General features: G+C 43.4%; 3 protein-coding genes across 5 annotated transcripts in view; 1 reads left to right on the top strand and 2 right to left on the bottom strand.

The window, feature by feature from the left end:
* Positions 1 to 1907: 1907 nt before the first annotated feature.
* Positions 1908 to 17673, bottom strand: rnf139 (ring finger protein 139). The gene is made up of 6 exons (XM_061897330.1): positions 17159 to 17673; positions 5087 to 5742; positions 4871 to 5018; positions 4700 to 4806; positions 4377 to 4628; positions 1908 to 4299 (listed from the first exon to the last, which is right to left on the bottom strand). The coding sequence occupies exons 1-6, from the start codon at positions 17319 to 17321 to the stop codon at positions 3523 to 3525; spliced, it is 2103 nt and encodes a 700-aa protein (XP_061753314.1). The 5' UTR covers positions 17322 to 17673; the 3' UTR covers positions 1908 to 3522.
* LOC133551046 (uncharacterized) overlaps positions 17060 to 25315 on the top strand; it is a 24023-nt gene continuing 15767 nt past the window's right edge. The window contains exon 1 of the mRNA XM_061897333.1: positions 17060 to 17491. Within this exon, the coding sequence (XP_061753317.1) occupies positions 17375 to 17491 (117 nt within the window). The 5' untranslated portion in view covers positions 17060 to 17374. The remainder of the gene's footprint in view (positions 17492 to 25315) is intronic.
* LOC133551043 (protein MTSS 1-like) overlaps positions 20214 to 25315 on the bottom strand; it is a 67921-nt gene continuing 62819 nt past the window's right edge. For all 3 annotated transcript variants that reach the window (XM_061897326.1, XM_061897329.1, XM_061897327.1), the window contains 2 exons: positions 23837 to 23993; positions 20214 to 23742 (listed from right to left, as the gene is read on the bottom strand). In XM_061897326.1, the coding sequence (XP_061753310.1) occupies positions 23099 to 23742; positions 23837 to 23993 (801 nt within the window). In that variant the 3' untranslated portion in view covers positions 20214 to 23098. The remainder of the gene's footprint in view (positions 23743 to 23836; positions 23994 to 25315) is intronic.

Here is a 25315-nt window from a genome sequence, read left to right as displayed (position 1 = left end):
ATATTTACTATTTCAGTATTTGTTATATAGTAAAAGTAATTAATATATTTACTTAAGTAGTTAAAATATTTTAACATAGTAAAAGCAAAAAATATTACTATTTAATGTAATAAATATATTTACTATTCCAACATTTTTCATATAAAAGAGGATTTTTAAAGCAGGCCCTAATGTGTGGATGTTGTCTGTCTATCTGTGTTGGCCCTGCGATGAGGTGGCGACTTGTCCAATAAGAATAAGAGACTTATTATACTCCAAAAATTAGAGATGTCCGATAATGGCTTTTTTGCCGATATCCGATATTGTCTAACTCTTAACCACCGATACTGATTTCAACCGACACTGACATATACAGTCGTGGAATTAACACATTATTATGCCTAATTTTGTTGTGATGCCCCGCTGGATGCATTCAATAATATAACAAGGTTTCGCAAAATAAATCAACTCAAGTTATAGAAAAAAATGCCAACATGTCACTGCCGTATTTATTATTGAAGTCACAAAGTGCATTATTTTTTTTTAACATGTCACAAAACAGCAGCTTGGAATTCGGGACATGCTCTCCCTGAGAGAGCATGAAGTGGTTGAGGTGGGCGGGGTCTAGGGGGTAGCAGGGGTGTATATTGTAGCGTCCCGGAAGAGTTAGTGCTGCAAGGGGTTCTGGGTATTTGTTCTGTTGTGTTACAGTGCGGATGTTCTCCAGAAATGTGTTTGTCATTTTTGTTTGGTGTGGGTTCTGTGTGATGCATATTTGTAAGTGTTAAAGTTGTTTATACGGCCACCCTCAGTGTGACCTGTATGGCTGTCGACCAAGTATGGATTGCATTCACTTGTGTGTGTGAAAAGCCGTAGATATTATGTGACTGGACCAGTACGCACAGGTAGTGCCTTTAAGGTTTATTGGCGCTCTCTACTTCTCCCTACATCAGTGTACAAAGTGGCGTTTTAAAAAGTTACAAATGTAACTTTTTGAAACCGATACCGATAATTTCCAATATTACATTTCAAAGCATTTATCGGTCGAAAATATCGGCAGTCCGATAAAAATTTAGATTTAAAAAAAAAAATGCACGTATTTAGTTGTATTCAGTGTTAAAAAAATATTATATGGCATTGACGGAAATAGTGAAGTGAATTATATTTATATAGCGCTTTTTCTCTAGTGACTCAAAGCGCTTTACATAGTAAAACCCAATATCTAATTTTTACATTTAAACCAGTGTGGGTGGCACTGGGAGCAGGTGGGTAAAATGTCTTGCCCAAAGACACAACAGCAGTGACTAGGATGGCGGAAGCGGGGATCGAACCTGCAACGCTCAAGTTGCTGGCACGGCCGCTCTACCAACCGAGCTAAATTATTTAAAATATTTGGTTTCTATGGCTGTCAGCCAAAAAGGTTCCCAACCCCTGAAATATACTAAAAATGTAAATGCCTGTTTGCAACAAGCATGCACAAACGGTGCCGTTTTTTATTTTTATTTTGTTTTTAAAGATATTTGTTTGATTTTATGATATTTGCCCTTAATTTGTTAATCATGATTGTAATCAGAAAAGCACAAAAATACTTAGCCAATAAATAGTTCAATTTTTTTCTTAATAATTTAACAAAATATAGTCAACATGCAGTATTAAAATTAAACAAAATAGAATTATTCTTTTCTTTTAAATGCAATTTTGGAACCAAATAAAATCAACTATACACAACGTTGCAAAGTGTCTAAAGTGGGACTTGAGGAGTCATTTTTCACCCATAGCTCAATTCTTATTGGTTGTCAACATATTCCAAATAGAAAATGTTTTTTTTTAAGTACAAAAAACCCCCCAAACATCTTAGATTTTCTTCAAATAGCTTGGGTTTCGCGAAATAAAAAGTTGACATGCAACAAACTCAAAGGAGACAAGGACAATATCAAACGTGATTTTTAATGACGTTGATCTTTTTTTTTCTTTTTTTAAAAACAAAAGGCAGCATCCAGCCTTGTCAAAAAGCTTTCCAAACCGTCGTCTTCTTTAGCCAAAGTCCCCGGAACACAAAGCAACACTTTTGCTTTACTCCTCAGTACAAACGCACAAAGTTTTCAAAATACCTCATTTTATGCCAGTAGGATATAGTGTTCAGTGGGACGTCTGCTGCAAAGTGCTTCTTTTCTACAAATACATATTTGCCATAGCAGCAAAACCTGTCCACCTGCTCAGCTTAAACCTGGAAAGGTACGCATCTTGTATACCGGCATCGGAACCCTGAGACGAAACAGTCGGGACCTACAGTGGGGCAAAAAAAACACAATTGTGCAAGTTCTCCCACTTAAAATGATGACAGAGGTCTGTCATTTTCATCATAGGTACACTTCAACTGTGAGAGACAGAATGTGGAAAAAAAATCCAGGAATTTACATTGTAGGAATTTTAAAGAATTTATTTGTAAATTATGGTGGAAAATAAGTATTCGGTCAACCATTCAAAGCTCTCACTGATGGAAGGTTTTGGCTCAAAATCTCACAATACATGGCCCCATTCATTCTTTCCTTAACACGGATCAATCGTCCTGTCCCCTTAGCAGAAAAAACGCCTGATGTTTCCACCCCCATGCATCACAGTAGGTGTGGTGTTCTTGGGATGCAACTCAGTATTCTTCTTCCTCCAAACACGACGAGTTGAGTTTATACCAAAATGGATACATGGATGATACAGCAGAGGATTGGGAGAATGTCTTGTGGTCAGATGAAGCCAAAATAGAACTTTTCGGTATAAACTCATTATACTGAGCTGCATCCCAAGAACACCACACCTACTGTGAAGCATGGGGGTGGAAACATCATGCTTTTGGGCTGTCATCATTTTAAGTGGGAGAACTTGCACAATCGGTGGCTGACTAAATACATTTTTTGCCCCACTGTATGAGGTTACCTTCACCTCCTTTGGTGAAATCTGCAAACACTAGCACCCGCTCCATTGTCGCTTGCTTTCTTTACACTCAACACAATCCCCTTGAATGCATGTTTTATTTGTTTAGGAAAAAGCAGTTCTCAAAAGTACTTCTTATCAGAACCGGACTGACGAGAATATCTCAGTGTGTTGCTTTAATCACATGTACAAGAACGTACATAAATGCAGGCACGGTCACACAAGAGACCAGTAGGACGTCAGACGCTTCCGCTTTGCTGATTGGCCGAGGGGACATGTGGCACAACCTGAGCTCAAGTCCATTAGCGAGCACTTCATAACATTATATATATATATATATTTTTTTTTTTTTTTAACAATCCAGATTTTTTTATTATTTTGAATGTATGCGTGTCCGGGTCACAAGTTCTTGTGCTGATTGTGACACAAACCTCAGCAGGCTCCGCAGCGGGAGATGCTGGGAAAAGTGCACTGACGTTTCAACGCAGGAAGAGAATGTGCAAAGAATGGTTTTGTTGACACCACGCGCTTCTTTAAAGTAAAATTAAAAAAAAAAAATCACATCCCTGACATGTTTCGATTAAAATGCTGTGTTTCGGACTTAAATTAAACCGGTCAGTCCTCCGTGGAGTCTGTGTCATCGTTCAAATATTCTTCTTCTACGGGCGTGCTGCCGTTTTGCACCCCCCACTCGTCGTCGTCGTACTCGATGCTGTCGTTGTCCTCCAGCAGCTCGTGGTCCGGCGCGGCCGGCCCGCCGGCGGCGGCCGCGCCCGCCGCTCGGTTGAAGGGCTGGCCGTCGCCGGGCTCCTGCCGCTGGTTCTCCCTCGCCAGCGGCGGGGCCGCGTCGTCATTGTCCGGCGGCGGCGCGTACCCGTTGTTGTTGGAGAAGGCGTCCGTGTCCTGGCTGTCGTCGTCCACATTGACCCTCTGGTGGCACATGGGGCAGGTGTCCTGGATGTACAGCCACTTGCGGAGGCACAGCGCGTGGAAGAAGTGGTGGCACGGCGTGATGCGGGCCGAGGTGGCAAAGTCCTGGTAGCAGATGGCGCAGACGTCCTCGATGTCCCTCAGCTGGTCGCCGCGCAGCTCCGGCAGCGAATTGATCCTCTTGACGGCCGTGCGGCGGTTGATGAAGGTCTTCCAGCCGTTCTTGGCCTGCAGGTAGATGTTGAAGTAGGCGTGCAGGCACATCATGCAGGCGCGGATCTTGCTGCCCGACTCAAACATCATGGTGTAGGCGCCGTTCCCGAACATCACCACGCCGAACAGGAACTCGATGATGTTTCCCGTGGAACGCACGTAGTAGACGTAGTCGTCCAGCTTCTCCCACAGGACGTTGGAGAGGCCGTCCGCCATGAAAAGGCCGTAGACGGTCAGCGACACCACCACCTGGACAGAGAGGGGAGCGGTGAGAGCGCCGTGTTTTTGTCACCCGGTCTACGGCGGGTGACCCGTGTGAGGCGTACCTTCAGACAGAGCTCCACGCAGAAGGCGGTGACGGCGAAGAGCCAGGTGTTGAGGGCGTAGTGGTGCCACAGGGCGTGGCTGAGAACCACCGGGAGCGAGAAGAGCGCCGCCGACACCAGCAGCACGGGGAAATGTCGGCGGAACGAGGTGACGTGCGAGGCGCTGAGTGACATCAGCACCGGGTCGGTCATACCTTGGATGAAGTGCAGGATGGCCGTCAGCAGAAGGCACATGTTGCGGCTCAGACGGACCTTTGGATCGGATTGCGCTCATGTTAGTGGAACGTCGACAAATTTTTGGGTTTGCTTTCGACAAGACCTACCAGTCGTTCCCCGGGGTCCAGGCTGCTGAGGCCCGTCTGCAGGGCCAGAATGAAGAACAAGACCGGAGCCACGAAGCCCAACCGTTTGTCCTCCTCCTCAGTGGAACCTGAAGGACACCGGCATTTAGACCGAGGGGACATTTGGACACTTGCGGCGTCGCTCGTGTGTACCGATGAAGGTGAGGATGCTGAGGCCCAGGTAGTGCGCCATAGATGAGATGACGGCGCTCATGCCCAGAACTGTGAGTGTGGAATCACACCCGGAGATGATCAGATTACTCGTCACGTCCCAGAACACATCCCAGCTGAGCGTGTAACCCTGCACGTTGCCACGGAGACGCGTTACATCTCACAAAACACCCACGCACACTCGCTTTCTCACTTTACCTGCGAGTCCGAGCTCCCGTCTGTTGCCACGCCGGTGGCGTCGCCGCTCTCTCGCCGCACCGCCCGCACCACGTAGACCAGGATCAGGGCCTGGGCGGTGACCCGCGTCAGCCAGAATACTCGCAGGACATCAGGGAACCGGATTCTCTTCCAGGTGTCCTTCAGAAGCAGCTGCAGGCCGTACATGCGGTACATGTGGCGGACCAGCAGGTAGACGTAGCGGCACGAGTAGTAGAACCACTTGAGCCTCACGACCAGGCACACGGCCGTGTTGAGCGCCAGCGCCGTGCCCGAGAACACGGCCACCATCCGCCGCACGTCCAGCGGCAGCTCGATCATCAGCCCCCACACGGGGACCATGATGTCCAGGACCACCAGGGCGGCCAGCGACGACTGCAGATTCAAGAGGTACACGTAGCCCACCCCAAAGACCAGCTGGACCGCCGCCACGCCCAGCCACAGCGTCGGCCCGTTCCTGGGCAGAAGTCTAAAGCCCAGCGCCGCCTTGTAGTAGGCGCTGTAGAAGTCGATGTGGGACGTGCAGTGGTAGTTGACGAGGACCGCCGCCGCGCCGAGGAGGACGGCCAAGAAGAGCGTGTAGAACTTGAACAAGGCCTTCTGAGAGAGCAGCAGCACCACACTGGAGACGAGGACACCTGGAAGACAGACACACCGGTTTATTACAGATTGGAATCTTACAATAAAACACGATTCTTGCAATATATTTGTACAAAAATGATAATACTACCAGGGGTGTAATGGTACATGTATTTGTACTGAACCGTTTCGGTAAGGGGGCGTACCGAACGAGTTAGTAAGCTAAAGTCTTAACAAGCTGCTTTGCTTTTGCCTCTGTCTCAGCACCCAGCATTGTCCCACCCACACAACCATCTGATTGGTTACATATATAGCGGTAACAGCCAATCAGCAGTGCGTATTCAGAGCGCATGTAGTAAATGCTTCAGCGTCGAGCAGATAGGTATTTAGCGGGTGAGCATAAGGCAGCGTACTCTCCCCAAATGATAAACACCTCCCAGTCAATTACTAGTAACATCACTATGAGCCCGTTGACCTAGAAACTTAAACTGCAGCTCAGCTCGCTCGCAGTTCTGGCTTGAGGTGAAGGCCAATTAGCTTTTAGCGTAACGTTAGCTCATTTTGTGGTGTGTGTGTGTTTTATGGACAGAAAAGCTTTGAATGTTTGAATGGCAGGCAGTGTTTCCCACATGTCAGGCAATTTGTGGTGGTATGGTCGGGTGGCGGCGATGACCAAGAAGAACGCAGAGTTGGAATATAATTACAACACTTTATGTACATATTTATATACATATTTATATAATATGTAACTACAAACTCCATTCACAGACATAGTCCCATTGCTTTTATGAGCGGTCAAGCGAGTCAAAAGCCTTAAAAAACAAACAAAACAAAAATATAATATATATATTTTTTTTAAATTATTTTTATTATTTATTTGTGGCGGCCGTAATTCTTTCGTGGCAGGCCGCCACAAATAAATGAATGTGTGGGAAACCCTGGCAGGGTCACTGCTATCACATGTTGATCAAAATATAACACTTACATAATAAAAATCAACTACAGGCTTCCCAAATTAAGCATGATGAGTTGACTTGAAACTGTTTCAAACCGTTTACAAATTTGGTAAATAACCAAAAAATGTATATTTTGTTGTTTTCTTACTGTACCGAAAATGAACCGAACCGTGACCTCTAAACCGAGGTACGTACCGAACCAAATTTTTGTGTACCGTTACACCCCTAGCTGAAGGTACTGTATAAATTAATATTCGAGTAGTCCATCAATTAATTTGTTCGATTGATCGACAAATCAGATAAAACATTTTACAGCCTCAAAGCATCTTTTAGGGAAAAATGTTGAAATATCATTTTCTGCTTGTCAAACCATTATTTTTTTTTGTAAGAAATGCAGCGCTACAATCAAATTGTACTTTTGACAGGCGTGCATTAATAAATGTTGCCACATAGATCATGGCAGGCACACACCATCGCTCTCATGTGCGCTCTTTTGCAACGGCCGTGCAGAAACCATGTACCGCATTTTTCGGACAATAAGTCACAGTTTTTTTCATATCCCACCTAGTACCAACCTTGTCACGTCCGTTGTGTCCTGAGCAAGACACTTCACCCTTGCTCCTGATGGGTGCTGATTGGCGCCTTGCATGGCAGCTCCCACCATCAGTGTGTGAATGTGTGTGTGAATGGGTAAATGTGGAAGTAGTGTCAAAGCGCTTTGAGTACCTTGAAGGTAGAAAAGCGCTATACAAGTACAACCCATTTATCATTTTATATACTCTAGAGCGACTTATGTGTGAAATTATTAACACATTACTGTAAAATATCAAATATTATTATTTATCTAATTCGCGGAAGAGACGAAGAAAATGTCAGCAATTGTCGCACACACCTCAACCAATAAGAATTTGGCGGGGGAGGGTCATGGCAGAAGTGCATTGTGGGTCATGGGATGCTAACTGCTATATGCTACTGCCGTAGTTCTTAAAATGGGTCATTTCAACGTTGGCGGTAACTTATAAAAACTGAGAAGGGCTGAACAAAAAAGGCACCGAAAAGGAAATCATGTACTGCAGATTACAAGCTGGACGTAGTGAAATATGCAGCAGAAAACGACAAGAGGAAGCGGCGCATACCTTTGGAGATGGCAGAGCTATTTAGAAGCGACATCGAGGAAGAAGATTTCATCGGATTTATTGATTAGGAGTGAGATTGTTTGGTAAACGTATAGCATGTTAAATAAATAAATGGGTTGTACTTGTATAGCGCTTTTTTACCTTCAAGGTACTCAAAGCGCTTTGACACTACTTCCACATTTAGCCATTCACACACACATTCACACACTGATGGAGGGAGCTGCCATGCAAGGCGCCAACCAGCACCCATCAGGAGCAAGGGTGAAGTGTTTTGCTCAGGACACAACGGACGTGACGAGGTTGGTACTAGGTTATATATATAGGTTCTATATGTTATAGTTATTTGAATGACTCTTACCATAATATCCGCAATAGTCATCGTGGCATCGCGAGTAGCGAACGGACCGCTATTGTCAGAGTTGAACTGCGTTTGCGTTGTTTTCATCACCAGGATACACAATACTTATGTTGTAGAACACATTCTAATTCATCCAGAAGGGTTAGACGTAGGGCTGGGCGATGTATCAATATACACGATATATCGCGGGTTTGTCTCTGTGCAATATAGAAAATGACTATATGGTGATATTCGAGTAGACGTTCTCACGCAGTTGCTTTTAGCTGCGGGCATTACACTTCAGGCTCTCCTCGCTCTTTCCTGTGTCTCCTTCTCACAGATAAGCGGACTTTCTTACATACTGTCACGTCACGTAACGTTAGCTGTGATGCTAGCGAAGCCGTGCGAGTGGTAATACGAGAGAAAGAAGGAGCGAATGAAGGAAGAATTAAATCCCAAGAAAAGCAGCAGGGGGTCCGTCATCTGGTGGTGGTTTGGCTTCAAGTGTGAGTATGTCGAACAGACAACCGTAATTTGTCAAGTGTGGTGCAGAAGCGTTGCTATAAAAAGTAGCATCACTGCTAACATGTAGCATCATTTCAAAAGGCACCCCCTAGAGAATGAAGAGTGTTTGAAACTCTGCATGTCAGCATCTTCGTTCGGTGCCACACCATCAACATTTCCAGATCAACACCGTAGGATAAAAATAGTCAACAACAGAATTTAAAAACGTCCGTAGTAACCCACCACATAGCGAAGGAGGAATACTATTTGATTTCCTATTATACAGCTAATTTTTTATTTGACACTTAAAATGTCTGACAATCCTGCTCTTTCTGTTTTGGAAATGACATGAATGTTTGTGCCACTGCTTAAAAACTGTTTAATAAATACACTTTTGGTTAATTGACTTAGTTGTGATTTCCCTCTCTGCATGAAAGTTTAAAAGTAGCATATATTATTGCAAGTATGAAGAAGAATGTTTTAATGTAGACAAATTTAATCATCATACTGCTGTGATTATATGCATCAAGTGTTCATTCAAGGCTAAGGCAAAATATTGAGATACATATCGTGTATCGCGATATGGCCTAAAAATATCGAGTTATTGAAAAAAGGCCATATCGCCCAGACCTAGTTAGCAAACAAACCCCTCTTCCTCTGTGCTGCCCAAAATTACTATTATTAATCATCTATTATTATTATTGTTATTTATCTTACGATACAGCAAAAATATTATTGAGCAAAGTTTAATTGAAATATTGTCGATGTGGCCCTCCAGCAGTGCTCGGGTTGCTCAAGCGCATACTTGCCAACCCTGCCAGATTTTCTGGGGGACTCACGAAATTCAGCACCTCTCCCGAAAACCTCCCGGAACAAATTTTCTCCCGAAATTCAGGCGGAGCTGGAGGCCACGCCCCCTCCAGCTCCATGTGGACCTGAGTGATGTGTATAAAGAGCGTGTCTGCCCAATGACGTTATAACTGTAGAATAATCGAGGGCGAGTTCTGGGTCTGTTATGTGGGTTTATATTTAGGCAGTTTCATTAACGTCCTCCCAGCGCGGTAAAACAACAAAAAACAACAGCAGTCCGTTTTCGTCTACCGTAAAGCAGTTCATCTCCCAAACAGCAATGTTGTGACACTCTTAAACAGGACAATACTGCCATCTACTGTACATGCATATGATTAGAAAAACAAGGATGAACAATTCCACCCTTAACTCAACAATGAGTAGATGAGTGTTATGTGTGTAAATGTGTACATAAATGAACGCTGAAATTCAAGTATTTCTTAAATATATATATATATATATATATATATATATATATAAATATATATATATATATATATAAATATATATATATATATATATATATATATATATATGTATATATATATATATATATATATATATATATATATACATATATATATATATACATATATATACATAAGAAATACTTGACTTGGTGAATCTATCAAACGCCCGCCACCTCCCGAAATCGGAGGTCTTGTCACGCCAAATTTCTTCCCCCCTGCAAGAACCTTCCCCTCCCATTTACTTCCCGGGTCATGATTAATACAGACGTTTTGTTAACGCTATATTATAAAAAATATAACGCTATATTATAAAAAATACAGACATTATGTTAACGCTATATTATAAAAAAATAAAAATAAAAATTTACAAACAAGCTATGGGATGACAAAATAGGAAATGTGACCCCAGGAAGTAAATTTGTCATCCCATAGCATGTGCTTGTAAATTGTTTTTTTATTTCTTTCTTTCTTTTTTTACAATATAGCGTTGACAAAACGTCTGCATTTTTATAATATAGCGTGATATTTTTATAATATAGCGTTAACAAAACGTCTGTATTAATCATGACCCCGGAAGTAAATGGGGGGGAAGGTTTTTGTAGGGGGTGTCACGCCAAATTTCTTCCCCCCTACAAAACCCTTCCCCCCATTTACTTCCGGAGTCATGATTAATACAGACGTTTTGTTAACGCTATATTATAAAAATATAACGCTATATTATAAAAATATAATGCTATATTATAAAAATACAGACGTTTTGTTAACGCTATAATATATTAAAAAAAAAATGTTTTTTTAAATTTAATTTACAAACCAAGCTATGGGATGACGTAAGAGGAAACATGACCCCGGAAGTAAATGGGGCGGAGGTTTTTTTTCATTTTTTATAATATAGTGTAAACAAAACTGTATTTTTATAATATAGCGTTACATTTTTATAACATAGCGTTAACAAAACATCTGTATTAATCATGACCCCGGAAGTAAACGGGGGGGGGTTGTAGAGGGTGTCACGTCAAATTTATTCCCCCCTACAGGGCCCCCCCCCTTTTTTACTTCCGGGGTCAGGTTTCCTCTTACGTCAGGAATATCCTCAAGTTAATTTGTCCGTTTAATACAGACGTTTTGTCAACGCTATATTATAAAAATATAACGCTATATTATAAAAATACAGATATTTTGTCAACTTTATATTATAAAAAATAGAAAACAATTTTAAAACATTTTTTACAAACACAAGCTATGGGATGACGTAAGAGGAAACGTGACCCCGGAAGTAAATGGGGGGAAGGTTTTTTTTCATTTTTTATAATATAGCGTTAACAAAACGTCTGTATTTTTATAATATAGCGTTATATTTTTATAATATAGCGTTAAAGGCCTACTGCAATGAGATTTTCTTATTTAAACGGGGAAAGCAGGTCCATTCTATGTGTCATACTTGATCATTTCGCGATATTGCCATATTTTTGATGAAAGGATTTAGTAGAGAACATCCACGATAAAGTTCGCAACTTTCGGTGCTAAGAGAAATGCCCTGCCTCTACCGGAAGTCGCAGACGATGACGTCACAAGTGTAGGGGCTTCTCACATATTCACATTGATTTTAATGGGAGCCTCCAACAAAAAGTGCTATTCCGACCGAGTAAACGACAATTTCCCCATTAATTTGAGCGAGGATGAAAGATTTGTGTTTGAGGATATTGATAGCGACAAACTAGGAAAAAAAAAAAAAGAAAGTTTAAAAAAAACGCAATTGCATTGGAACGGATTCCGATATTTTTAGAGACATTTACTAGGATAATTCTGGGAAATCCCTTATCTTTCTATTGTGTTGCTAGTGTTTTAGTGAGTTTAACAGTACCTGATAGTCGGAAGGGAGCATCCACGGGTGTGTTGACGCCAGTGTCTCAGGGGAATCGACTGCAGCTATGGACGGCACAAGCTCAGCTTTTCTCCGGTAAGAAGCGACTTTTTACCACAACTATCTCACCGAAACCTGCCGGTTGACAAGTGGTCGGGATCCAGGTTCGCTTGACAGCGCTCTGATCCATAGTAAAGTTTCACCTCCAGGAATTTTAAACAAGGAATCACCGTGTGTTTGTGTAAAGCTTCCCAACGCCATCTTTCTACTTTGACTTCTCCAATATTAACTGAACAAATTGCAAAAGATTCAGCAACACAGATCTCCAAAATACTGAGTAATTATGCCGTTAAAGCAGACGACTTTTAGCTGTGTGTGTGTGCAGCGCTCATACTTCCTAAAAACCTCCGACGTCTTGCGTCATTACACGAAGTTTTCAAGACGAAACTCCCAGGAAATATAAAATTGTAATTTAGTCAGCTAAAAAGGCCGTATTGGCATGTGTTGCAATGTTAATATTTCATCATTGATATATAAACTATCAGACTGCGTGGTGGGTAGTAGTGGGTTTCAGTAGACCTTTAACAAAACGTCTGTATTAATCGGACAAATTAATTTGAGGATATTCCTGACGTAAGAGGAAACATGACCCCGGAAGTAAATAGGGGGGGAAGGTTTTTGTACTCCGGCTTCCTCCCACTTCCAAAGACATGCACCTGGGGATAGGTTGATTGGCAACACTAAATTGGCCCTAGTGTGTGAATGTGAGTGTGAATGTTGTCTGTCTATCTGTGTTGGCCCTGTGATGAGGTGGCGACTTGTCCGGGGTGTACTCCGCCTTCCGCCCGATTGTAGCTGAGATAGGCGCCAGCGCCCCCCGCGACCCCAAAAAAGGGAATACATAGGTTTCCGCTAGCGGCGATTACCCATAATCATTCTTGGCACCCGCCATCTTCCATCCATCCATTTTCTACCGCTTATTCCCTTTTGGGGTCGCGGGGGGCGCTGGCGCCTATCTCAGCTACAATCGGGCCATCTTGTGTGTCAAAACTGTGTTTACTCGTCTAGGCAGTTTTCCAAATATTTTTCCACACTTATGCAGCAACAATGACGTCCACTTCGGGAAATTTGAAAGAAGTCGTAAAAGTTCCCTACAGACAGACGCTAGATGGGGTTTGCAAAGCCAGGTATTTACAGAAATTGAAGGATATTGGCGATAAAGATCCGTATGAGATGGGAAAGCACGAATGGACTACGGACTTGAAATGTTATCCTGATAAAACTTACCCCGACATCGTCAACTATTTGGTGAACAATGTTAGTGCCTACACTCTGGATGAGTTTAAGGGCTACAAGTCGCTCGAAGCGTACAATTACTTTGTGTGTGGATGGGTACAGGAAATTAAACTGGCTACAATGGAAGATAAATGTGTGCTCCACCCCTGTAATAATGCATCATCGCAGATTATGCAAATGTTTTTGTGATGTCATACTGACCACGCCCCCCTCCACGAGATAACACACCGGACAGTGTGGTCATGATTACCGCACACTTTATGCTCTACTAAGATCCGTACAAAAAGGTCTAAATCATGGGTGTCAAACTCTGGCCCGCGGGCCAAAACTGGCCCGCCGTGTAATTTAATTTGGCCCTTGAGGCAATATCAATTTAGCATTAGAGCTGGCCTGCCGGTGTTATACAGTGTCGGTGCCGCTGTAACACCGCATTCACCGCTAATACTCATTCTTGCCAACCCTCCAAATGTCCCGGTAGACTCCCGAAGTTCAGTGTCCCTCCCGAAAATCTCCCGGGGCCAACCATTCTCCCGAATTTCTACCGATTTCCACCTGGACAACTATATTGGGGACGTGCATTTAAGGCACTGCCTTTAGCGTTCTCTACAAACTGTCGTCAAGTCCGCTTTTCCTCCATACTAACAGCGTGTCACATAATATTTGTGGCTTTTACACATACACACACACGCACAAGTGTATGCAATCATACTTGGTCAACAGCCATACAGGTCACACTGAGGGTGGCCGTATAAACAACTTTAGCACTGTTACAAATATGCGCCACACTGTGAACCCACACCAAACAAGAATGGCACATTTTGGGTGAACATACGCACCGTAACACAACAGAATAAATACCCAGAAACCCTTGCAGCACTAACTCCTCTGGGAAACTTCCAGCAAACTGACCAATAATTAACGTTTTTGTCACGTGTGGGTCGCATTTTACTCCAGCGCAAACATGGACACTCCGGACAACAATGTAAAGGTAAGATGATTTAATAACAAAATTACTGATACAAAAACAGACGAAATACACAAAAGAAACGCATGCCGAACGCACGGAAGCTAATGGTAACACTAGCACAGGTTCAGTAAACAAGAATAGCATACGTGATAGTTGCTTACCGCAAACAAAGGACCAAGACCGACTGACGGGACAAGGCAGGCTTAAATAGGAAAGTAATTAACAAAATCAGGTGTGCGTCTGGAACCCGCAGCAGGGGAAATTAATACGTTACCATGGTGACCAAACTAACTCACAAAGTGCACAAACAACAAAGGGAGTCCAAACTAACAGAAAATACCTAAACTAAACATGATCCAGACCACGGATTCATGACCGTTTTATTCATGCATTTTCTCTTGCTACTTCAAGGCTTGAATGTTTGGTTCATTCATTATTGTTATTTTATTTTCAAATTTATTATTAGCCCGTGGAAAAAAATTTATATTTACCTCAGAAGATTGCAAATGGAAAAAAAGGCATACAATTATTAAAATTTTATTTGATATGCCATTGATATTTTTGTAATTATTATTGTTATTATTATTTGAAACTGGATTTTGAATGTCACTAAAGTTATATAAGCCGTGCTTGTTCAATATTTAATGCAAAACTTGTTTGGGTCCCTATTAAAGATGCGCGGTTTGCGGTCACAACCGCGGAGTCCGCGGATAAACCGCGGGTCGGGCGGGTGACATGACGAAAAAATAGATTTTAAATAGATTTGGGCGGGTGGCGGTTGAACCAATTCGGAAATATATATTGTAATAATCCCAGGAATGTAGGCTCATACAACTTTTTCGTTTGTCTTGTCTTTATTGCACAAGATGTAATACAACCACACAACACCTCTCACGTCTCTAGCGCGTTTCCCGGGATAACTCGAACTCTCACTTCCTGTCGATAATGTCACTTCCCTATCTCTCCCGGAAGTCCCGCCCCCCAGCCAAAGACATTGGCTAACACCCCGTAGCCAGCCGCTACATTATAAATAGTTAAATGTTATGTCAAAGAGGTTCATTTAGCCAACTGACATGTATTTATAAATGGTTGATTTATATAGGCTAGTAAGTAAAGTGTTGTACCTGACAACTCTTGATGGTACAATCCATATAACACGTCACAGACAACGTCACGCTAACATCACTTGACACCTCTGATGAAGGCTGCAGAAGCAAGGTAGCCCAAACTTGTCAGCTACAACACTTTACCTTAATAGCCTATAGAAATCAACCATTTATTAATAGTTAAATGTTGTTACTCACATACGAAAAACGAGCAGCACTCTAAAAAACACAAAAATTTCAATTCGCTACATACCTCGGTTTAGAGGTCACGGTTCGGTTCATTTTCGGTACAGTAAGAAAACAACCAAATGTAAATTTTTGGGTTATTTATTTACCAAATTTGTAAACAATGGCTTTATCCTTTTAACATTGGGGACACTATAATAATTCTGCCCACGTTAATCCACATTAAACTGCCTCAAGTTGTTGCTTTGATGAAATAAAATGACGATACCTTTATTCTACATATAAAAAGTGCAACATTAAACAGTTTCAAGTCAACTCATCATGCTAAATTTATTACAGCATTTGAGAAGCCTGTAGTTGACTTTTCTTATGTAAATGTTATATTTTTGTCAACATGTTATGATAGCAGGGACCCTGCCATTCAAAACTAGGCTGCTACATTACTGATTAATGTAACTATAGCTGAAAAATAGTACAATTGCAATAGGAGAGAGTACTCATCCCTGAAATCTATGGAGTTCATGTGAAATAACAGACAGACACAGCTTTGCTGCCCCTAACACACACACACAGCGAAATGAGCTAACGTAAAGCTAAAAGCTAATTAGCCTTCACATCACCTCAAGCCAGAACTGTCAGCGAGCTGAGCTGCAGTTTAAGTTTCTAGAAGGTCAACGGTCAACGGGCTCATAGTGATTTTTGTAATAGTTGTGACGATGTCCCCTGCTAAAAGCACATATCTGCTCGACAATGAATCATTTACAACATGCGTTCGGAATGCGCACTGCTGATTGGCTGTTAAATCGCTCTGAATACGCACTGCTGATTGGCTTTGTATGTAACCAATCAGATGGTTGTGTGGGCGGGACAATGCTGGGTGCTCACTGCTCAGACAGAGGCAGAAAGCAGAGCAGCTTGTTCAGACTTTAGGATACAAACTCGTTCGATACACCCTCGTATCGAACCGAAACCCCCGTACCGAAACAGTTCAATACAAATACACGTACCGTTACACCCCTAGTATGTGGGCATACTTTTATCTTGCTTGTTCAATATTTTTGAACAAGCAAAAAAAAGTGTCACAAGAACTTTAAGCGTTTGGGCTATAAGAGCCAGAAGATCACAATTTCCTCCTAAAATAAGCATGCAGGCCAACGAGGTATTTGTTTGTCATTTGTTGGTATTTCACTTGGTAAAATGCTTGATCCACATGCTGTGCATGTTATTATTTTTACGTTTGTAACGTGCTTTATTTATTACACTTGTCACGGTGAGTTTGAAGGGAAAGGAAACCTTCAAATAAATCAGTTCAAGAAAGCCATTGTGTCTGTGATATTTGGAGGGAGTTACACTTTCTAACCTCACTAATGCCTTGCATCGTCTATATTAGATATATAACAACGGGCGGGTGGCGGGCGGTTGTGGCTTTGATAAAACGTTGGTTTGGGTGGATGGCGGGTGGATGACCACATTAGTGATGCGGTTGCGGATGATATAATTGCATATCCACGCAAGGTTAATTTATTCAACCTTGGCCCGCGGCTTTGTTCCGTTTAAAATTTCGGCCCACTTTGTATTTGAGTTGGACACCCCCGGTCTAAATGGTGAAACAAATAAAAAAAAGAACTTGGTATTGGCAATGACAACGTGAGCGAGTATTATATCATGTTTTCACTCCAAATAAGGGAAAGACGGGATGTTACGGAGAGCTGCCGTGTTGTCGTCGCCCTCTGACAGGTGACGTCAGGGGGCGGCTGGCGTCAAAAGCGGCTATCGTTAGCTGTGGAAGTGTTCGACCACTCACCCAACACTCGGACCAGAGCCTTCGCCACGGCGCCGGCCCACCCGGGCCCGGGGTCGTAGTACGAGTTGAAAATGGCGTCGATGATAAAGACGCAAGGAACCCGTAGCGCCACATCGAGCACCGCCAAGGCCTGCTGGCCTACGCGGGCTTGAGCCGACTCCATTCGACTTAGGCGAAACGCTTAGAGTCCCCGCGGGTCCGGGACGTCCATGAAACATGAGAAGTCATCCGCGCTCGTCGGACGCAGCCTCTCTTGGTCAGCTTAGCTTGGACTGGAGCTCACTTGGCAGCTGGGCGCAGCGTCCGCCATGTTTGCGGGGTCCAACTTTCCAGGTACGTCTTCTTCGCCGGGTCAAGGTATTTGCGGGTGGCGTGTCACTGCCACCAAGTGGGTGCCATCGGTCTTACAACATGCTGGACTGAAATGAACTCAGTTGAAAGATTTACGAAATTGGTTAGTAACAAATGGACCTAACACTTAGTCACTTTATAGATTTACAGCAGCTATAATATGTCTTCATCTTCATCCTCCTCAAAACAAGAAGCCAACTTGTGAGGGGCTTGTAGTCAAACTCCCGAGCTGTTGCCACCGCTGGGACCCCCAAAAACCTGACAAGGACCGTCCTTGTCCTTAATATGACATCACACAGACGCTCATCACCTAATTTGTCTCTCGACATGAGGTGTTCCGTCCTTTGTTACGCCATTTTGTGAGCCGGGGGTCAGGTACATGTCTCCGTGAGAGCCCCTCCCCCCTCTCCCCTTTCCCTTAGGCTCCGCCCTAAAACGCTTATGGAGGATGGAAGTCGCCTCACTCGACATCGAGGCCTTCCGCCGCGAGATGTTTGAGGTCACCAGGAACCGCCAGCAGGTCAACGTGACTCTCTACCAAATGATCCTGGAGATCAAGAGGCAGACACAAATGGACCTGGACGACCTGCGACAGAGCCTGCGTGAGATCGGAGCACGCATCCGCGCCATCTCCAACAAGGTGGACCGACTGGCGGAGCCATCGCCCGCTTGGAAACTATACTGCAACTGCACCGAGCTCAATCTCGCTCTGGTCTTGACTGCTGGCCTTGTGTTGGGCTGGGGATTCTACTACCTTCTCCGTTAAACTCTAAGACGGCAAGCCGCTGCTTGGAAACTCGCCGGAGATCACCGACAAACAGCAATCACAGGCCGGATTGGACAAGTGTCATTTATTTCTGGCCGCCATTGGGCTTCATCTGCTCAGTGCATCAGCCGAACGACAGAGTAGAGTGATCATTCAGCATTCAAAACTGCTATCCCACTTTGTAGTAAAACAAGAACCAGCTGCACATCTAAAATGTCTTTTGGTCCAGCAGAAACAGTACTAAATGTTCTTGAGCAAAAAAGGACAACACTTGTCATGTAATGTATTCTAGAAGCTACAAAGAAATGCACCTCAACATGTGAGTGAATACATACAACATATCAACAGCGTCCCAGAAACAGTTGTGTAGATTAGCTCGTAACGCTAACACAAGTTAGTTTGCGACGATTAACAGCGGTCAAAAAGGTCATAGTCTACGTTTGTAGCATTTTTAAAAGACATAGCCGAGTGTGAAGCGACCGGAATGAGAATCAGCACCTCCAAGTCCGAGTCCATGGTTCTCGCCCGGAAAAGGGTGGAATGCCATCTCCGGGTTGGGGAGGAGACACTGCCCCAAGTGGAGGAGTTCAAGTACCTAGGAGTCTTGTTCACAAGTGAGGGAAGAGTGGATCGTGAGATCGACAGGCGGATCGGTGCGGCGTCTTCAGTAATGCGGACGTTGTACCGATCCGTTGTGGTGAAGAAGGAGCTGAGCCGGAAGGCAAAGCTCTCAATTTACCGGTCGATCTACGTTCCCATCCTCACCTATGGTCATGAGCTTTGGGTCATGACCGAAAGGATAAGATCACGGGTACAAGCGGCCGAAATGAGTTTCCTCCGCCGTGTGGCGGGGCTCTCCCTTAGAGATAGGGTGAGAAGCTCTGCCATCCGGGAGGAACTCAAAGTAAAGCCGCTGCTCCTTCACATCGAGAGGAGCCAGATGAGGTGGCTCGGGCATCTGGTCAGGATGCCACCCGAACGCCTCCCTAGGGAGGTGTTTAGGGCACGTCCAACCGGTAGGAGGCCACGGGGAAGACCCAGGACACGTTGGGAAGACTATGTCTCCCGGCTGGCCTGGGAACGCCCCGGGATCCCCCGGGAAGAGCTAGACGAAGTGGCTGGGGAAAGGGAAGTCTGGGTTTCCCTGCTTAGGTTGTTGCCCCCGCGACCCGACCTCGGATAAGCGGAAGAAGATGGATGGATGGATGGATCGTTCCACTAATTGATGTTGCTGAGCTATAACTCAAATAATTAGATCACAGCCATCAGCTTGTTTTTATTATTAGCCCTCAACATATTCTAAAAACATAACTATTATTTACTTTATATACCGTATTCGATGTAACGCTACTTTGCTCTCTCACCTACAACACAAAGCTATATATTTTGTTCAGATAGCTTAGCACAGTTTTTCTTAACCATAAAGCACAAACGCCCCCCAGAGGGCCGCCAAAAATGGTCTGTTTCTACGGACCACAGTGGTTCTCAGTTTTGATACACTTTTCTACTATTTGTGGCAGTAAACACAAGATCAGACAAACGGAAGAAGTCTGGCGCCAAAGTAAAGTAACAGAGAAGTTTCTTTAACGCAAAAAAAATATGAATAAACTGGTGTGTTTTTTAGTGACAGTTTATTTAAGAAACACATTAATAATAACATCAATGATAATTTTAATAAAAATTGTATGTACATTTATTTTTCATAAGTTTTTATGAGTCCCTTCATTTGCATTATATCTGATAAGCGTTTTTTGTCGTGAGCCTAACCTTAGCCTTGATAATAATCTTTGTGATTAACACATGGTTTCATGTCATGTTAAACTGTAAGAAGGTTAGATATAATTATTGAATTGGACTAAAATCAAGAGTAAGGTTACTAATTCAGTGTTAATATTCGTGTGGCCGGAGATCACCGAAAAACAGCAATCACAGGCCGGATTGGACAAGTGTCATTTATTTCTGGCCGCCATTGGGCTTCATCTGCTCAGTGCATCAGCCAAACGACAGAGTAGAGTGATCATTCAGCTATCCAAACTGCTATCCCACTTTGTAGTAAAACCAGAACCAGCTGCACATCTAATATGTGTTTTGGTCCAGCAGAAACAGTACTAAATGTTCTTGAGCAAAAAAACAACAAAAAAAGGACAACACTTGTCATGTAATGTATTCTAGAAGCTCCAAAGAAATGCACCTCAACATGTGAGTGAATACATACAACATATCAACAGCATCCCAGAAACAGTTGTGTAGATTAGCTCGTAACGCTAACACAAGTTAGTTTGCGACAATTAACAACGGTCAAGAAGGTCATAGTCTACGTTTGTAGCATTTTTAAAAGACATCGTTCCACTAATTGATGTTGCTGAGCTATAACTTAAATAATTAGGTAACAGCCATCAGCTTGTTTTTATTATTAGCCCTCAACATATTCTAAAAACATAACTATTATCTACTTTATATATTCGATGTAATGCTACTTTGCTCTCTCACCTATAACACAAAGCTATACATTTTGTTCAGATAGCACAGTTTTTCTTAACCATAAAGCACAAACGCCCCCCAGAGGGCCGCCAAAAAATGATCTGTTTCTACGGACCACAGTGGTTCTCAGTTTTGATACACTTTTCTACTATTTGTGGCAGTAAACACAAGATCAGACAAACGGAAGAAGTCTGGCGCCAAAGTAAAGTAACAGAGAAGTTTCTTTAACGCAAAAAAATATGAATAAACTGGTGTGTTTTTTAGTGACAGTTTATTTAAGAAACACATTAATAATATTATCAATGATCATTTTAGTAAAATTGTATGTAAATTTATTTTTCATAAGTTTTTATGAGTTCCTTCATTTGCATTATATCTGATAAGCATTTTTTGTTGTCAGCCTAACCTTAGCCTTGATAATAATCTTTGTGATTAACAGATGGTTTCATGTCATGTTAAACTGTAAGAAGGTTAAATATTATTGAATTGGACTAAAATCAAGAGTATAATTACTAATTCAGTGTTAATATATGTGTGGGACTAGAAACCCTCCAGTGGATAAGTACAGCTCTGAGTTCAACAAAGTTAAGAACCCCTGACTTAGTTCAGTGCTTCCCCAGCAGGCACAAGATATTGAAACAACGTTGATTACTTGTTGGGATTAGGTCCTGACGTTCGAACCACATGCTTTTTGATGACGTTTGTCCAATGTCAGGTTCTGACGTTATATTCACTATTGAATTTTGGTCATTTTCCAACCAATAGTTTACCACACAAATACAACGTTGAAACATGATTTTCAACAACATTTATTCAAAGTCAAGTTGTGACGTTGATTGGCACATTGAAATTAGGTAGTTTCCCAAACAACAAGGTGGATCGAAAGTTACACATCAATGTTGTCTCAATTTATATATACAGCTATTTTGCAACGTTGTTTCGAAGTCAGTTTTAGAGGACATGTACGTGTAATCAGCATTGTATCAATCTCTTGGCCTGTCATGACACCTACGAATTAACTTATTACTGAGAACTTTATTCTCTTTTTTAATCCTTACAGAGCACTGTGAGTTAGTTTTATGTCTTTTTTCTTTTCATTCCCGTCACAAACTTCTTCGTTAGCGCTGTTCAAGAGCTTGTTGATTAGATTAAGCACTACTGCCACCAAGATGCAAGCTAACATTAACACTAGAGAGTAATTAATTAGACTATCCCCTGCTGCTCTCCACTACTTGAGAAACATTGGCCTCGCATTTGTTGACCTACGGCATTGGATTGGTTTTAGCAGCATTAATCCGCCCGCATCTTTATTAACTACGCGAGTCTCGCTGGAAAAGTACATTTGTGAAAGAACCGCCGATTTTCAAACGTCAAAAACAACCATTTCTTATTTTGGCTCAATGGCCACAGAAGCCTGTTCGTAGACGATATGTACTTACTGGACACTATGAACAAGAGAAATAAACAATGTCAAGCACAAAAAACACAAAATATTCTAAATAATGCTATGCTAGCTGTGCATTCTTCATTGCCGTTACTCAGCATACAGAAACTGCCTCCATACATGTCCACCAGAGGGTGTTGTGTCAGCTAAATATTTGCACTTTATGACTATCTGTGTTGGCCCTGCGATGAGATGGCGATTTGTCCAGGGTGTACGCCGCCTTCCGCCCAAATGCAACTGAGATAGGATCCAGCACCCCCCGTGACCCCAAAAGGGACAAGCGGTAGAAAATGGATGGATTTTTAGGGCCATTTAGTCTCATGTCAGTGTTTCCCCAACAGCCTATTACTAATAATATATCATATTGCATCTGATTTGATTTATAGTAATTGACATACTGGGAGCAAATAAATGTACAAACTAAATTGAAACACAGCAAATGTTTTTGTACAACATCCTTCTTGGTGGATGTACAAAGAGCAACAACATGCTAGCGCTCCTTAATTGTACAAACACTTTTAGCTTGAAGTCTTTCGAGGCCAAACTCATAAAAATACGACCACGTATTGGAGCTTTTGGCACTTGAAGCGGGAGCGTGCAGAAGAAAACATTCAAAGAGTGATTGACGCGTTTGAGCCGCACGACTCGTGTGAGGCACACTTTGCTCACGTTTGGCACAAACAGGTAACGATCCTCAAGGCGGAACCAACATGTCCGACTCATCCTCTTAAAGGGAGAAGTGCTTCAGTCGGCATCGCAAACAGGAAAAATACATGACTCGATTTGTCCTCGGTGCACCGACAGGAACAGCTGCAGCATTTTCAAAAGTATTATTGTGTGTCGCTTTGTTTGCTCCTAAAGTCTTTGTACAGCTAAATGGCAGCCATCAGACGTGGTTTCAGTAGACCCTCGGTGCCGAGCGGTCGTTCGTTTTGGTTTTCTTCAGCTTGACGCCGCGCCGGATCGCCACCAGGAAATCTTCCACGCCTTCAACGTGTTCGCTCTCCTCAAGCAGCTCCGGGAGGGGACGCCGTTCCATCTCGGAGCACCGTCCCGTCTGCGGCGGTGGCGTAGGTGGGTCGGATCCCCCGCCCCGGTGCCGCAAATCCCACAGATCCAAGTGAGGGGAAAATGGTCCGCTGCTCCCTAAGGAGAGGGGGGTCTTTGGGGGGCTAAGGGGTGTACGTGGCGTCCCTCCGTCCTCTGACGGCCTGCTGCTGGGGAACCCGGAATGCTCCGGCACAGTGGGGGTCTTGACCGGGACCATTGGGGGCTTGATGGGGATGGGCCCCAAAGAGAGGCCCTGCGACGGACGTCTGAGGTTGGGCTTGGAGGATGGCGTTCGTCGAATGGTCGCCACCCCTGCCGGGATGACCGCAGAAATGCTCGAGGGCAGGCAGGTGGACGCCGTACGTTTGGACTGGAACACACGGCGGCACGGCGGACCGCCGTCTCCGGGCCGCGGGACGCCGAGGGCCCTTTCCAAGTCAGCATTCGGCTGGTCGGCCTCCTGATCCGTCCCCACAGAGAAGTAGTCGCAGTCTGATAAGGATACAGGAAGTCGTACCGCTGGTTAGCTCGAGCCCCGGTATAATCTAAGGCATTTTATTATTGAACGCAGATCAGCGATTCACACCTTGCGAGGGGGCGGCGTCCTCGGAGCAGCACGGTGTGTTGGTCTGACTGCTGTAGCCGCTGGAGCCCTGCAGAGAGTCCCTGCTGGAGCCATGGAAGTCCAGGTGGAGGCTGCGGGCCAGCGCCTTAGCTAGCTCCTCGTGCGCCGCCCTGTCCTCCTGCATGCACACACACATTGGTACAAACCCCGTTTTCATATGAGTTGGGAAATTGTGTTAGATGTAAATATAAACGGAATACAATGATTTGCAAATCCTTTCCAACCCATATTCAATTGAATGCACTACAAAGACAAGATATTTGAGGTTTAAACTCATAAACTTTATTTATTTATTTTTTCGCAAATAATAATTAACTTAGAATTTCATGGCTGCAACACATGCCAAAGTAGTTGGGAAAGGGCATGTTCACCACTGTGTTACATCACCTTTTCTTTTAACAACACTCAATAAACGTTTGGGAACTGAGGAAACTAATTGTTGAAGCTTTGAAAGTGGAATTCTTTCCCATTGTTTTATGTAGAGCTTCAGTCGTTCAACAGTCCGGGGTCTCTGCTGTCGTATTTTACGCTTCAAAATGCGCCACACATTTTCGATGGGAAACAGGTCTGGACTGCAGGCGGGCTAGGAAAGTACCCGCAATCTTTTTTTTAAAAAGCCACACTGTTGTAACACGTGCTGAATGTGGCTTGGCATTGTCTTGCTGAAATAAGGGGCGTCCATGAAAAAGACGGCGCTTAGATGGCAGCATATGTTCCAAAATCTGTATGCACCTTTCAGCATTAATAGTGCCTTCACAGATGTGTAAGTTACCCATGCCTTGGGCCCTAATGCACCCCCATACCATCACAGATGCTGGCTTTTCAACTTTGCGTCTAACAGTCTGGATGGTTCGCTTCCCCTTTGGTCCGGATGACACGATGTTGAATATTTCCAAAAACAATTTGAAATGTGGACTCATCAGACCACAGAACACTTTTCCACTTTGCATCAGTCAATCTTAGATGATTTCGGGCCCAGAGAAGCCGACGGCGTTTCTGGATGTTGTTGATAAATGGCTTTCGCTTTGCATAGTTGAGCTTCAACTTGCAATTACAGATGTAGCGACGAACTGTATTTAGTGACAGTGGTTTTCTGAAGTGTTCCTGAGGCCGTGTGGTGATATCCTTTAGAGATTGATGTCGGTTTTTGATACAATGCTGTCTGAGGGATCGAAAGTCACAGTCATTCAATGTTAGTTGCCGGCGATGCCGCATACGTGGAGTGATTTGACCAGATTCTCTGAACCTTTTGATGATATTATGGACCGTAGATGTTGAAATCCCTAAATTTTTTAAATTGCACTTTGAGAAACGTTGTTCTTAAACTGTTTGACTATTTGCTCACGCAGTTGTGGACAAAGGGGTGTACCTCGCCCCATCCTTTCTGGTGAAAGACTGAGCATTTTTTTGGGAAGCTGTTTTTATACCCAATCATGGCAC

The sequence above is a fragment of the Nerophis ophidion genome, linkage group LG04 (genome assembly GCF_033978795.1).
Source record: "Nerophis ophidion isolate RoL-2023_Sa linkage group LG04, RoL_Noph_v1.0, whole genome shotgun sequence".
In the NCBI taxonomy this organism is placed as follows: Eukaryota; Metazoa; Chordata; class Actinopteri; order Syngnathiformes; family Syngnathidae; genus Nerophis; species Nerophis ophidion.
This window is presented reverse-complemented; position numbering and strand designations above follow the sequence as displayed.